Source organism: Phaenicophaeus curvirostris, chromosome 14, assembly GCF_032191515.1.
Source record: "Phaenicophaeus curvirostris isolate KB17595 chromosome 14, BPBGC_Pcur_1.0, whole genome shotgun sequence".
Lineage (NCBI taxonomy): Eukaryota > Metazoa > Chordata > Aves > Cuculiformes > Cuculidae > Phaenicophaeus > Phaenicophaeus curvirostris.
The window spans coordinates 11,998,207-12,012,500 of record NC_091405.1 but is presented as its reverse complement, the minus strand read 5'-3'; the positions used below and the strand labels follow the sequence as shown (position 1 = coordinate 12,012,500).

At 42.0% G+C, this 14,294-nt stretch overlaps 1 protein-coding gene across 3 annotated transcripts in view; it reads left to right on the top strand.

Moving 5' to 3' along the window:
• RANBP10 (RAN binding protein 10) overlaps positions 1-14,294 on the top strand; it is a 63,624-nt gene that overhangs the window by 2,796 nt on the left and 46,534 nt on the right. For all 3 annotated transcript variants that reach the window (XM_069868449.1, XM_069868450.1, XM_069868448.1), the window contains exon 3: positions 12,435-12,487. In XM_069868449.1, the coding sequence (XP_069724550.1) occupies positions 12,435-12,487 (53 nt within the window). The remainder of the gene's footprint in view (positions 1-12,434; positions 12,488-14,294) is intronic.

The window sequence follows — 14,294 nt, the reverse complement described above, 5'->3', positions numbered from 1 at the left end:
CTTGCTGTTGAAATATTTTTGCTGTCATTCAATTGAGAAGTGGCCTCTTTGCAAGGGGCTTTGCAAAGGATGTTGGATTGTGTTGCGTTTAGGCCTGTGGTGATTATTAGGTGATCTGTACAGAGGTGGATCCTGGGCCGAGTGCTTTACCAATGCAGTGAAAAGGCCATCTTGAGTCTTTCAGTTTCCTGGCTTGGGGATTAACTGCTTGTCTGTTTTGAAATCCTGCACTTCTTTGGTTTATGTAACTACTGCAATTAAAACAATTTACAGTTGCAAGACAATTTTCCAAAGAAATCACATGATGAAAGGTCACTGACTAGCAGTTCAGCCTTGCTGCATTCTAGATCACCCTTATATCCAAAGTATCCAAAGATACGAAACAGTATGTGTTAATATTATAGTAACTCAAGCATGAGACGCTGATAGCCGTGACCCAAAGTCAGTGCAGCAGCAAGCCTTTGAGAGCTTGTCTGATGTCTCATCTATTCCTCTGCTTTGTTTTTCTTTTGCTGGTAGAGCAAGCTCCTGTTATTATCCTGCGCACTGTGGGATTTGTAATTGTGAATTTATATTGTAGCTGCTGCCTGCCTGTCACTTCAGAGGGTGCTCTGGTGTGTCTCATCTTCCATAGCTTGAAGTCTGCCCACTGGAGGCTCAGGATGTTGTAATAGTGACTTGCGGCGGAGACAAGGAAGCTCGCCAGTGCTTATTACAACATGGTGGCCTCAGTTTAAAGGAGCTGAAGTCCAAAAGCCTAAAGAAGGGATTGTGGGGAATCAAAGGAAGCTTTCCAGTGGCGTAAGTGGTAAAGCACGTCCCTAGGAACTCCCGTGGAAGTGCTTTATCAAGGGGAGGGGAAGAGAAGTCTCTCAGCTCATTTCCAGAGTGGGTACTTAAGGTGTGAAATCTCTGCTCTGTGGCTTGTTGTTTTGTTTATGCTGTACAGAAGGTGAGGATCGCGGGATGTTATTCACACTGTCTGTTTTGCTGGGGTTTGTGATAGCTTTTCACAAAATGCGAACAATTGGATTTCAAAACAAGACGTACTCCAAAAATACTTGGGTGGAACCAATTTCAGGAAGTGTGCTTTGAGGAGTTCTGGTTGATTTTTGCTCAATAACCCAAAGCTATCATCTTTCTGTGCTGATAAATGGTTAATCTAGTGCTGTATGCTCTGGTTAGATGCTAATAAACTACAGACACTAAAGTTGCATGCAGGAAGTGGGATGGAAGCTCCCAGTGGCTTTTTCTGGAGATATGAGAGTCCTGAAGCTCACATGGTGACTTTTTGCAGCCTGACAAGTGATATTGCCTGTAAATGGTAATGCTGTGGTAAGAGAGTTCTTGAATTGGCATGAGACAGTGCCAGTTCTGGATCGGTGGTGTCATCGTGGCAGAGAAAGCTGAGCTGTAGATACAACTGAGGTATCAATGCCACTTTTTAGCCTCTCTCTTTTGTTACTTCCCTGGGGCTAAGATGATTTAATTCCGGTGTGCTGTGGTTCCCTCCTTTGTTTCCTCCCACCATGTTGTATCCTAGCAGTAAGAACAGCACCCTCACCTTCCCCATTTGATAGGCAGATTACTTTTCTGCTAAGTTCTGCAAACCCTGGTTCCAGCTCAAGGGAAGAGGGTGGGACTGCAGCAGCACAGACACAAGTTGCTCTAAACTGCCCTGGCACTGCACCTGTAGCTGCAGAAAAGCTTTGGTTTTTGCATTGTCTTTTCCTGCTGCCCTTTAATGAATCCGCTCCATAAAGGTGCTTCTGTTAAAGAAGGAAATGAAAAGATTTATGAAAACTTTCCATTTACCACTGCCAGACTTTTCTGCCTCAGCATTGGTAAAATCTAGCTTAGTTTCCTGGTGGATATTTCAAAGCAAGTGCAGCATGCAAAAGTCCGTTTGGGGCACTTCAGAAATATCTAAGATTTATCAACTTTTCTTAGCTTTTGGTCTTCCCTTGCTCTTGTCCTGAGATATAACCACAGTCCTTTGGGTTAAACAAAGATAACTGAAACTAATTTATCGAAATGGTGATCACTTCTCATCCTGGTGATTTTAGTGTTTTCAGATAAGAGGTCATATTTATTTACTGGGGCATTTTTCTCTTTGTGGCTTTCTTTTTTTATGGAAGAGGGGAGGCTACCTTTGAAGAATTGTGTTGGCAAGGAGGCCAAGTAACACATAATAAATCAGTTCTGTCAGGAGATTGATCTGCTGTTTGTGCCACTCTTTGTTTGCGTAGTTGGTTCTTATCCTCAGAGAACAGAGAATTTAGTTTACAGTCTCTAGTTCCAGCCCTCCTCACTTCCTTGTCTGTGCTGAACATAAAGGGAGTGGTTCCACAACACTTTAAGGTGATATGAGTCGAGCCTGTGGGATTCTGTACTTCCATTTGTGGTACGTTCCTGTGCCTTCCCTCATGTTGACAACCGGATACCCAGTCTGATGGTGAGCTGGTTCAAAGCGATGACTAGTTGAAATATGACCACATCAAAGCAATGCCAATGATTTCATCCATTGACAAAAAAATTGCTACCTATTTTTTTTTCCAGTTGAGAATTGCTTTTCAGGGTTCCGCTCCCTGACGTGAGTTGAAGGAGAGTCAGTAAAGGGATGGGCTGAGCAGAGCTGGGACAGGGAAGGGTAGGATTGCAGCAACCCTCATTTAGTTCTGTTCAAAGTGTTGTTGAACAATTTTGGCCTGGGTACATAATTCCTGAGCCGTTGTGTGCATGTCTCCTGAGTGTTGTCAATTGGAAAAAAAGGACAAGAGGCAACAGGTCACAAGTTGTAGCAAGGGAAACATCAACTGCATGTTAGAAAGAGTCTTTTCCTTGAAAATAATTGAGCTCCAGCACAGGATGCCCCAAGGAGCTGAGATCTCATCTTCAAATTTGCCTCAGACTGCATGATAGAACTTCCAGTGTTATTTATGCTTTGGGCAGGAGAATGAGGAAGGAAGGTCCAGAGCTGCCTTCCAGTCCACACCTCACTGTGGTTCTGTGGGTGGCTTGCTTCCAGCATTCCTCATATGAGCAGACTGGCAGAAACGTATGTGACACTTATGTTCCTGAGCTGCCACAAATAACTCGTGCTTTTATTCTGGTGGTGTTTGTAACAGTTCAGCCTTAGCTATATTTGAGACAGTGGACTCTTATCCTGTCTCTCAACTACATGTTTCTGTTTGCTGCACATTTCACAGCTTCTGTTTCCCCATTAAGTGATCTCTGCTTGGTAAACAGGAACAGTATGAGACTCATCAGGGTAGGGCGGTTGACCCACGAATACAGGCAGCTCTGACTCAGGAGAACAGTTCATCTTTGTTGTCCTTTTATGCTGGGGCAAGGTGGATTGACTCATGGATGGCAGTGCTTGCTCCTGACCGCCTTTTCAGTATTCTAACCTGTTTTACCTCCCCCAGCCATGTAGAGAGTTGTGATGGAATGTGGCTGGGGCGGACATCCCGGAGGCCAACCCTGATTGTGTACGGATTCCTGATCCTAGCAGAAGCTGCCTGCCCTGCAGCCTCTTCTCCATTTCTGAGCTGCTCCTGGGACAGACAGTGCAGCAGCCTGGGGCTTGCCCTTGGCATGGCCATCAACATGGCTGTCAACAGCCATCTTCCCTGGTCATTGTTTGGTGTTGCATCGTGGCTTCGTCGTTCTGCAGCCAGTCGGAGCTCTCTGGCAGTGGCAGAGACTGCTGCCTGTCCGTGGCAGCTCTGCCTACTCTCTACTAACAGAGCAAGTGTCCTCTGCGGGCAGAGGAGGTGCCAAGTGGCAGAGCCCTCCATGCTGGAGGAGCCAGGTGGTTTCATGAGGACTTTGAAACATCTCGGGGAGACTGCTGGAAAAGTCAGGCTAGCGTTTCTTGCCATGGTTTTTTTTTAAACTGTTTCATCTGTGCCAGCGGTAGTGACTGTGTAATGAGCTGGATCATGTTAGCTCTTTTTGCTGGATCAGCCCTCGATACAGTGCTTTCTGTGCTTGAAGTAGGGAAGAGGAGACCCAGAAGGGCAGAAGAGGGAGGTTGGGAAGAGGTGGGCAACAGGGTGTGTTGGTGTCCTTCTTACAGCACCAGCTGGAACTGTTTCGCTGTTAGTTGGAGTTGTGGAGCCTGTTTACAGAGGTGTCGGTCAGTGCTAGCTCAGGTTGCAGGCATTTTTTTGAGAGAGAAAGGAAAGACTACTTTGAGGACAGCAGCCAAAGAGCTAATCTAGCCTAGTCCATGCCAGAGTTTATTTAAAATCTTCCTTTAGCTTTCTGTAGTGTACCATATCCCAGACTTAAAAATAGCTTAGTTTCTCTGTGACCCAAAAAGAAATCAAAGGTCAGATGCATTGGTTATTCAGCAGTCTTTACATTAGTAACAAGTGATCGTCCCTCCCTTCCTTGCTTATGTTCCTCCTTGCCAACTTTCCATTTCTCCTCAGCATATGGCGAGTGTGATTGCACTTTGAAAAACCTCTCACTCCTGTGTTCTAATGGGTTCCAGATGCTGATAGGAGGCCTGTCCACGAGGCACTCTGAGTTTGGTGGCTTTTAATGGCACAGTTGTCTGGTTACACTGCAGACACCTTATAACCTCATGCATGTCTGGATGCGGCTGTAGGGAAGGCTAAGGGAGATCCTGGGGCAATGGAGCATTTCTAGTGTCTGCACGTGCTGTGTGATCCCTTGTTTGTATCTGATAAGCCTCTAAATAATCGATTTCCCCCCCCCCTTTTTTTTTTTCCATCTTGGCTTCCAAGAATCCCAAACTAGCACAGAGAGGGGGTTGTCCTTCTGTTTGCAGGTATGTCTGCTTACTTGAATTTATGCAGTTCTGCAGACATTTGTTTAAACAAACCAACACATAAATAAATTCCCCCAAAGAGATTCAGTAAACAGTTTGCACCTTGTTCCCATTTGCAAACAGCCTTGCCCAAGCCAGTCTTGTTGGCTCAGGGGCTGCCTGAGCTCCAGTGCTCTGTGGTGTAGAAACACTCATTTTTTTTTGTGGAGGTTTCATGTCAGTTGGTGACATTTGGTGACGGTTGTGATTTTGTTGTTGTTCTGCTACACTCCTGCAAAAGGGAGTAGTATTGAGAGCAGCTTTTCCAATGCAAAGCAAGTTGTGAGATTGGAATTCCTGATTTGCAGTTGATAACTGTTTTTTAATTGCTTTTATTTAAACCAATCAAGTGGAAAGTGTAGCTCAGTGCTTTATAGCGGTATGGGAGGCCCAGCCATTGTCATGTTAGAATATCAATTACTCATTAAAATAATTTGTGAAACTGGGAAATGAGATGGCAGTAGTGATGGTGACGTGTGACCTTTTCACTTGTGCTGTGTGCATTTCAGTAGGCCTGAGCTCTCCAAGATTTCAGCCTCTGATAACTTCTGTTTGCTAATATTTCTGGGTGGGTTTTTTTTTTCCCTTTGTCCAGCTTGAGTTGTGAGATTTTGCACAGTAATGAAGAAAAATTACAGACAACAAGGTTTTTTTGGTTCTTTTTGCTCCTGCCTCCCCCTGCTATTTCCGAATATCTGTTTTAGAAAAGGTAGGAGTATGGCAAAATCAAACTCTAGCAAAATCAACTGAACATCTTTAGAATATGTGGAGAACATTATTGTGCTTCAGTTCTTCAGAATACGCTTACAGTCAATAAATCAAATCATTGAATAATGGGAGCTAATTGTTTACATGGTTTAGGATTGTAGATCTAAGCAGTTCTCTGTTTAATAATTAAATTGTACATGTTGCATAACTTTTATAGAGGGAAATCTTTCTTCCTTCACTTTTGAAGTTCTGGGATGATGAATTGCTAAAGAATTTAGCATCTCCTGTGAAGCTTGACTCTTCCATCAGCTCTGTCACTGGCTCGGTGAAGCTGGATTGTGTTAACTGCCTTACACTGACTGCAGTATAAGGTTTGTTTTCTTAAAGGCTTTTCTAGGAATGAAGTATAAGACTGGGTCTTTGTTTCCTCAGTGCAGTTTCAATCCCAGAGATACAATCTTCCTTCTTGTTTACAAGTCCTTTGTATTGATGCTCTCCCCATCTCACCTCTGCTCCCTGTTGTGGAGATGTCAACATGTAAGCATCTGAGTTCAGTGTGTTGCTTTCCCAGCTCTCCCTAACTCTGGGTACTTGTTACCATTTTAAAGACAAAGTATTCCTATTTCATAAATGCCTATGTCAAAACTTCCCGTGTGCTACTTCTGTAATGTTTTCCACATAAACCCAGATGGTTCTTATGTACATATTGCAGTTATTTTTGTCTGTAACTTCATGAAAAACCTGTGTTAGCGGGTAAATCTCACTTCTGTCAGAGTTGTTACTGACAGTTTCCTGATTGAAGCCTAAACCAGAGCAGGTCAGCCCATAAGGATGGCAGAGTACCTCTTAGGAGAACTAGCTGCCTGGCATCTGTGTGTTTTCTTCTGATTTGGGTATTGCATTTACATTGTTTTCCCTGTGTTTTGGTGGAGAAAAGAGCAACTGGAGCTGCTGTTGGAAGCTGGCTCTTACGATGGACTGAAATGCAAGCTTAATCTTCACTGTGAAACTGGCAGTCTTCATATGGCTTGCCCTCTTCTGGATGCCTTTCTCTTAGATATTTGTGGTACCTCCAGCATCTGTCTTTACTGTTTCCTAGGCTTTGTTCATGTCAGGAAAAATGGCCCATTGCTTAGACTAGAATTGTAAGTCCGTTCAGTCATGGAAACCTGCTTAACTTCCCCAATAAAGTGGATAAAAATTTTCAGCAGCTCTGAACGGTGCATTTAGAAGTGAGGTTTGTCAATCATCGGAACACTCCAAACAGAAATTCTGTTAATTCAATTGGATGTAACCAGAATAAGTAGTCAGAGAGTTAATATCAGCAATGCTCTGTGCTGTTGCAACTAAGTGCACTGTTTCCCACTGATGTAGCTTTGCTGAATGACAGCTTACTTGGAGGACAAGTCAGCTGCCAAGAGTGAAAAATCTGAAGTTGGAAAACTGACTTAGTGGAACGCCTTAGCCTCAGATCCAGTTGGTTTTGACCACTGTGCATTGCAGGGTTTGGGGTGCTGTTGGATGTGATAGCACTTGTGGTGGTAGATGGAAATGTTAGTTGTTCTGGCCGGATCCTCATGGGGATTTTAGCCTGGTGAGGCTGGTATGTGTTTTCTTACATGGTCTTCAAGTCAAGTCTTCGTCTCTAATCTATATTTTCTTTCAGTATTCCTACATAAATTGCTAATCTACATCATCAGTCTCTTCCCTTCCTGAAGGTAGCACAGAAAAGGAACAGATCTCACCTTCCTACAGCTGACAGATACCAGCTGATTGTGAAATTGGAAGGCAGATGGGAATCTCATACCTTGATCTAGTGAAGATAGTTATTGTTCTTTCTCTGTGGTTTTGTCAGTATTTACTCATAAACAGACTGAGGAGATGCGTTATGTTACAAAATTACTGCCTCTTGACTTTGTTCTGCTTGCTTAATTTCTCTTCCATGCTCTTTGGCTTTTAAAGCTTTTCTGCATCTCTAAGGGCTGATGTGCAGTGAAATCCTCCGTGCCTCAGGATGCTCATAGCTGTTTCTAATGAGCTCTTAAGAGTTTTATTTTCTTGCCTTTATCTACTTCTTTTCAGCCTTGCATTATTTGTCTTTACTGACCTCTGCCTGGGGAGTTGGGGTTCTTCCTGGAGCCCATCTGTGCAATTTCTGAAGGGCTGTTACAGAGCAGCACAATATCCACAAATAAAACCAGAACTGCATCCACTTAGAGGCTTGTTATAGACCGTTATGAAGTAGTTCCAAAATATTTTTTGTTAGACTGAGGAGTCGGAGACAGTTGGAATCCACTATTTTATGTGTTTTTAAGGTAATTATTTTTAAATGTAACTTGTCTTTTCACCAGTTTAAAATAATGTGCTCCTCCCTCCACCATAATTGTGACAATGTGGTTTCAGGTGGTAAATTGATATGGGTTATCTCTTCTCTCCACTCTTTAAAGCTGGTGTGAAGTCAAGGACCACCTTGGACAACAAGAATGATAGTTCAGAGCTTTGCACGAGAGGCTCTGGAAGTCTCTGAAATGCCACAAGTGTGACAGGGTGCGTTATTAGTCTCTACCTTAGTAATTTAGCTTGATTATTTTAGACTTAACTGCATGTGTTGACTGTGTGGGGTGCGTGATAGCTGGGAGGACAGGATTCCTACCAGACAGGTGTGGTTATTAGAAAAAACTGCAGGATGCAGGAAGCCTTTGGATCACAGACTCGCCTGTGGAAGAGAGAACATCCCTTGTTTAACTTGTGGCTCAGCTGGGTTGCTTGGTCTTGGCTGAGCCACGTAATAAAATGCCAATCCCAGGAATTTCTGCCGCGTGTTAGTTCACTGAGCAGGGAATGACTGCTTTACTGGAAGTCATGGCTTACAAACCAAATTATTTAATGCCTTTAATTTAACTCTTTAAGTGTAGACCTTGGTGTACCTCGGCATATGAAACAGAGTGTGCTCCAAGGAGAGACTACCATGTCAACGCGTTGCTGGCACAGTAAATAGGAATTCTAGGCTCGAGGCCATTAGAATATCTGACCAATGCCAAACCGGTGTGTTTTTCCACCTCGGTTTCCCCACCTTTCAGCTGGGATGAATTTTGTCTGCCTCTAGGTGAACGTCACAGACACTTGGAAGAGGAATGGCATGGACTGTTTCACCATCCTGACTTAACCTTTCAGCAGGTTAAGAAATCAATAAAGGGGAACTGCAGTGTCTTTCTTTTCATGGCAGAGCCTTAATAAATCTGCTCCGCTTGTCAGAACTGGTGTTTGAAATGAGTACTCTCTTTAAATTTCTTGGAGATAGTCTTGTAGCTTTTTGGGAAAAGAAATGCCTCGTTTTCTTAGAGTATAAAGCCCTCATCCAGTTAGGACTGTCGATTAATGGCTTTCTCCCTTCTTCTGCCCCACATTTATTTATTTTTTGTACAGCAATGCCTCCCAGGTGCTGGGTGCTTTCCAGGCATTCAAAAGGAGATGTTCTTTGTTCCTGGGATTCTTAAAACTGACGAATATAAAGTATGGATATGAGTTCTGTTGCTCTGTTCTCCTCTGTTCTGCCCAAGGAGTTCTTTATTGCTGCACTTCAAAAGCCAAATAGATGCAAGTGCTGGAACTTCAGCATTAGCTACTTGCTGTGAAAGGGCAGGTCTGTTCTTCAGTTTTATTTCTGAGTCCATGAGGAGTTTTGTGGGTTGCTTGCACAGAGTAGCTTTAGGCTAGCCAAAAAACTTGTCTCATGTTGATTTTTTGGCAGGCTCTCAGGGTGTCATGTTTGTTTTGAAGAAATATCTTTTGACTCGAGAATTGCTCGTCACATGGGTGGGTTCCCCTTTTGGGGATAAATCAAATGCAGCCATCAGTGTACTCCTCTACTTGTATGACCGTGTAACACTTAAACCAGCCTCTTTAAGAGATCCTTTTGTCTGAGTGTAGATTAGTCAAATAATGACACTCCTGCGAAATAACATTTCTTGTAGCTTCTTAATTTCTACCCAGTGACAAATTATAGTGCTTCCTGGCTGAGTTAGTGCAGCTGAGATATTTGGTTCTTTCCAAATGGCTTTTGTTGGCAGAAGGAAAAAATAAATTAAAAAAAAAATTATATAAAAATTAAATACCCATTGAAGATATCAGCATTGCATAAGCTACCACAGCAGTTCTCATAGGAGCCAGAAGGGAATGCTGTCCTAGTTAAACTGTCCCTGTTCTGGAGTAGCTGGTGTTTACTGCTGAAGTACTGGGGAATGAGGGGAGGGAACCAAAAAAGCTTTGTCTCTTTGATCTTAATCCTACTATGGTCACAGTGCTGTAAGATCCAGAGGGAAAATTATTGGCAATTCTGCTGGTCCTGTGCTGTGCAGAGGTGTGTGTGGAGCCAGTGTTTTTTGGCACATGGGCTTGCTACCAAGGTCCTTCATTCATCTGCTGGAGCTAAGGAGAGCCAGTGTGTGGATAATAGAGCCAGAGATGATGTGACTGGTGGTAAGTGTGGCTGATTCAGCCTATTCAAATTTTAAAAAGCAACCAGTATTGCCTGGGCAGGGCTGAGGTGCAGTAGAAGTCTGGAAAATTTGGTGCTATGGTAACTGCTGAGGCTGCTGGTAAGTGGAAACAAGGCCGTTCTTCTGACTGAATCACTAGCATGTGTCTGTGTTTATTTTTGTCTGTCTGCTCTATTTGGAATTGATCTACTGATGCAGCGTTTTTGGAGCTCCTGATTGAGTGTGTGGGGCAGTTCCAAGTATTCAGTGTTCACTGCTGAGAAGATGGTTTTAGGAGGTCACTTTGGCCTGGCTTTAGTTAAGGTGTGTATCTTATGTGTGATGGATAATGGATTTAAATGCATTATTACCGATAATTTTTTTTTCCCATTTGAAAGCAGATGCTAATGTTTCTGTGCAACCCCTGCTAAGAGGCTCTTTGAATTTCTCAGAAAGGGAACCCAGTTAGTGGATATCTCATATGAAGTCTCTCCACATCTGAAACCTCCCAAACTAAAGACGATGCAGGCAGGCAGACTCTGTAGAGGTTTATGTTCAATGTTATTGAATGTTATAATTTATTAATTTACAAAAAAGTAGACGGTTGTGATTGTTGCCCACAAATACCGTTTAACTTGTTTTGAATTTGTAATATGCACAAAACTGATTTGGAGCATTTGGAATAGAGGAAGTGAGAAGCTGTTCTGCACCAAGAAGTTCAGAAAGCAGCTGATGCTTTTGGTGGGGGAGAAGTTGAAGTTAAATTCTTTTCTTTCCTCTCAATTTTGAAAAGAATAGAGTGATTTTTATTCTGAGGCTTTGTAGGTGTCAAAGCTCATTTCCTCCATCACTTCTGGTATGTTAATTGGTAGCAGATGGGAAAGGCAAAGTAGCTAGCACCTCTAAAACAATAACCACCGATCAAGTATGTGACAAGTTTAAGTTCTGGCTATAAGTGGTAGGCTGCAGAGATGAAATCCAGCATTGTGAGAGTTTTATTCTGTTTTAATTGGTCTGAAAATTATGTGTACAGTTCTACAGTCATTATGATCTTATTTTTAAAGTTTGCCTTAAGCTTTAAATGGGAGCATAAGTTGAAGAGCACAGTTTTGTGATCAGGAAGGCTTCTTGTGGTTGTGTTTGGTGTTTGTTGGTTTGGGGTTTTTTTTTTAGTGACATATTTCCATGGTGTTGTGTGTCTAGATTAAAGTTTAATCTTAAATTCAGAATTTCTGGATTTGTAGTACTTTCTTTTTATAAAAACACATAATAATGTGTATCCTAGAGATTTTGGAAACCCTTACATGGGGGGAGAATAAACAGTCCAAACTAGACACAAAAATTGTTTCTGAGCTATCTTTTACAGTGCAGGGACAAGTTCTTTGTGTCCTGGTTCCATGAGAACAATAGCTCAGTTCTCATCTGTAGTCAAAAAGTAAATAGAATAATAGAGACCAGGAGGAGGAGGGCATCATTCTGCTGTTGTCTGTAATTATCATCATGTGTTTGTGTTACAAATGATGCTTGTGGTTCTGGTTTCTCCCTGCTTCTCAAAGAGATGCAGAGCTGGAGTGGAGCAAGAATATTAAGAGGTATAGATTAGCTTCCATACAAGAAACTACAGAGTAGACTGGGAGTAGTCAAACTTGGGGAGTATGTATGTACGAAGACTTTAAAATCCTTGAGGAAGTTAACGGGGAAATGCTATTCCTCTCTTCCAGTTCTGAAAATACAAGTACCAAGCAAACCTAGCTTGAACAGTAATTGAACAGTGGAGCTGCAGGATGTCACCCTTTCAAATTGTTTACAGAGATTCAGACAGCAATCAGATTAATGGAGGAAAATCTGTTTGGGTGTGAAGTACAGAAAGACCACCTTTTGCTTAGGAAATTTTATAAAATATATGTTGGACAATGAAATAATATTCTTGGCAAGTACAGCTGTTTACTGTGTCCTGTGCTTCTGCTGTCAGCTGTTCCTAGAGACAGTATATTAGGCTAGATGGACATTCGCTCTCATACGAAATCTCTGCCCTGGGGTATTTTTTCGCTCTTGTTAATCACCAGTATAAATATTTTTTTTCCTGAAATAGGGGAGGGGAGGAGGAAGAAGCAAACCTAGGATTTTGTTGTTGATTGTTTTCCAGTCCTTTTCCTACCAATTAAGAGCTAGCTAGTAGCTGTGGTTGGAACGCTGTCAGTCACTAAAGCAGAAAGACATTTATCTAGGATTCAAGAGAAGACTAAGAAAGTAATGGAAAATCTTGAGTGATTTCAACATTCTTGCCTTAAATGATTTGTGGATTATGTTGTTTCCACCCGCACCCCACCCCCTGTATTTCTGCTGCAGGAAATCTTGTGGATTTGCCATTCTGTGCTTGACTGATATTTTGTTTGGTTTTTTTGAAGGTACATGGGAATAGGACTTTCTGCTCAAGGGGTCAACATGAACAGGCTTCCTGGTAAGTTGCTGTTAAGATTTGGTTTGGCTGACAGTTTGTGTTCAATGTTTATTTGAAATAAAGATGTTAATTTGTACATATGAATTGGTGAATGTGTGTTTCTATTAATAAAATATAATGACTGTGTGACTATTGAGTGTTATCCTAGACTGAGTTACTAGTATTGTTAATGTAGCCATGATAATTTTGGCAAATAATAGAAATTAATATTAAACTAATGAGTAATGGGTAAGATGATGAGCTTTCAGACATGCAAGCTCTTCTTCATTTCTGAAAAATAAGTAGAAGTGGATATTCAAGTGCTGCGATGAATGACAGCTGGTTCCCAGTGGTGGGGTTTTTTTTCTTCGGACTGGTTTGCTTTTGATAGAGTTTTACAGTTGAAATGTTTGCTCAACCCTTATTACGTGTCTTGGTATCTCCAAAGGATAATGGTTTGTGAATGGAGGGAGGAGCTTCCACTAAGGCCTTTGTGAGGATTTTGCTTTCATCGTCACTGATAACTTGCATAATTAGTGGAATGTTCTCATTTTTTCCTTAATCTCCAGTTGAAAGTGTTGCAGCATTGGAGCGAAATTCCTGACTATACTGTTAGCAAAATATGTGATTCTGTAGTTCTGTTACAGATTCGAGATGTGTATTTCTATAGCGATGTTTCTGAAATTCTACTGAGACTGCAGATGGAATCTCAGCAAGGGGCTGAAAAGGAGACTGACAGCCAGGATCATTGGATGATTTCAGGGAACAGACAGCTTTGTGGTGCCCATGCTTTTAATTCTGCTGCTGAATTTTGCAATGAAACAGCTGCCTTGTCTCTTGTTACTGATGAGAAGTATTAAGGTCTTGGAGAATGCCTGAGGGAGCATTTGGGACCTTTTGCATAGATAAAGAAGGAACTTGGAATTGTAGGCTGTGTGTGTTAGTTTATTGGCTCAATTAAAATTTCACTAATAAGCAGTGTTGTTTTAATGACAAATATCAGTGCAGAGTGTAGGCCATTCATAAATCACAGCCATGGTTAACAGTTGTAGGCAGACTCTCCTTTTCCAGATCATATATGATCAACCTTGAGAGTCATTCTTTGGCCACTGACAGAGGTGAGTCCTCAGACCTGTTGGTGTGACTTGGGCACAACCTTCCTTTCATCTGTTTTACTCTGGTAATTTCAGATCTGCCTGGAGAGGTTGTGGAACCTCTCACTTTGGAGCTAGTTAGGACTCAGCAGGACAACCTTGACCAACCTGATCTAATTAGACCTGTTTTGAGCAGACATTGGCCAAGTGACTTCTGGAGGTCCTTCCTTTCTTAGTTATTCTACACTTCTGTGGTAACTGTTTATGGGAGAGTGGTTTCAGTGACAACTATGTTTTAAAGAATTTGCATCTTCCTGCAACCTGTAACAATTACTGTGAACTTTAACAGTTGGACTGGATGATCTTAAAGGTCTTTTCCAACCTGAACGCTTCAATGATTCTGTATTTGTTCATAATTGTTATGGCAACTGCAGCATGTACACATTGGAGAGAGAATTAAGGTCGCAGGTCTTTATCTGCTCAGACATAGATCAGGGAAGGAGGAACTTCCAATTTTCTCATGTGATACTTGGTGGCAGGAAGGAAGAGAAGGCCTAGATTGAGGTGATCTCGTTTCAACAGATAGAGAACTCTTGGTTTTTGGATACAAATACATGGGCAATGTTTTGTGGCCAGTTTGAATCAAATACCTAGATACTACTATTATTTCTGAAGTGTATGTGGCAAATGTGGAATTCCTTTCTCTGAGGAAAATAAAACGTAAAGTGAACTTG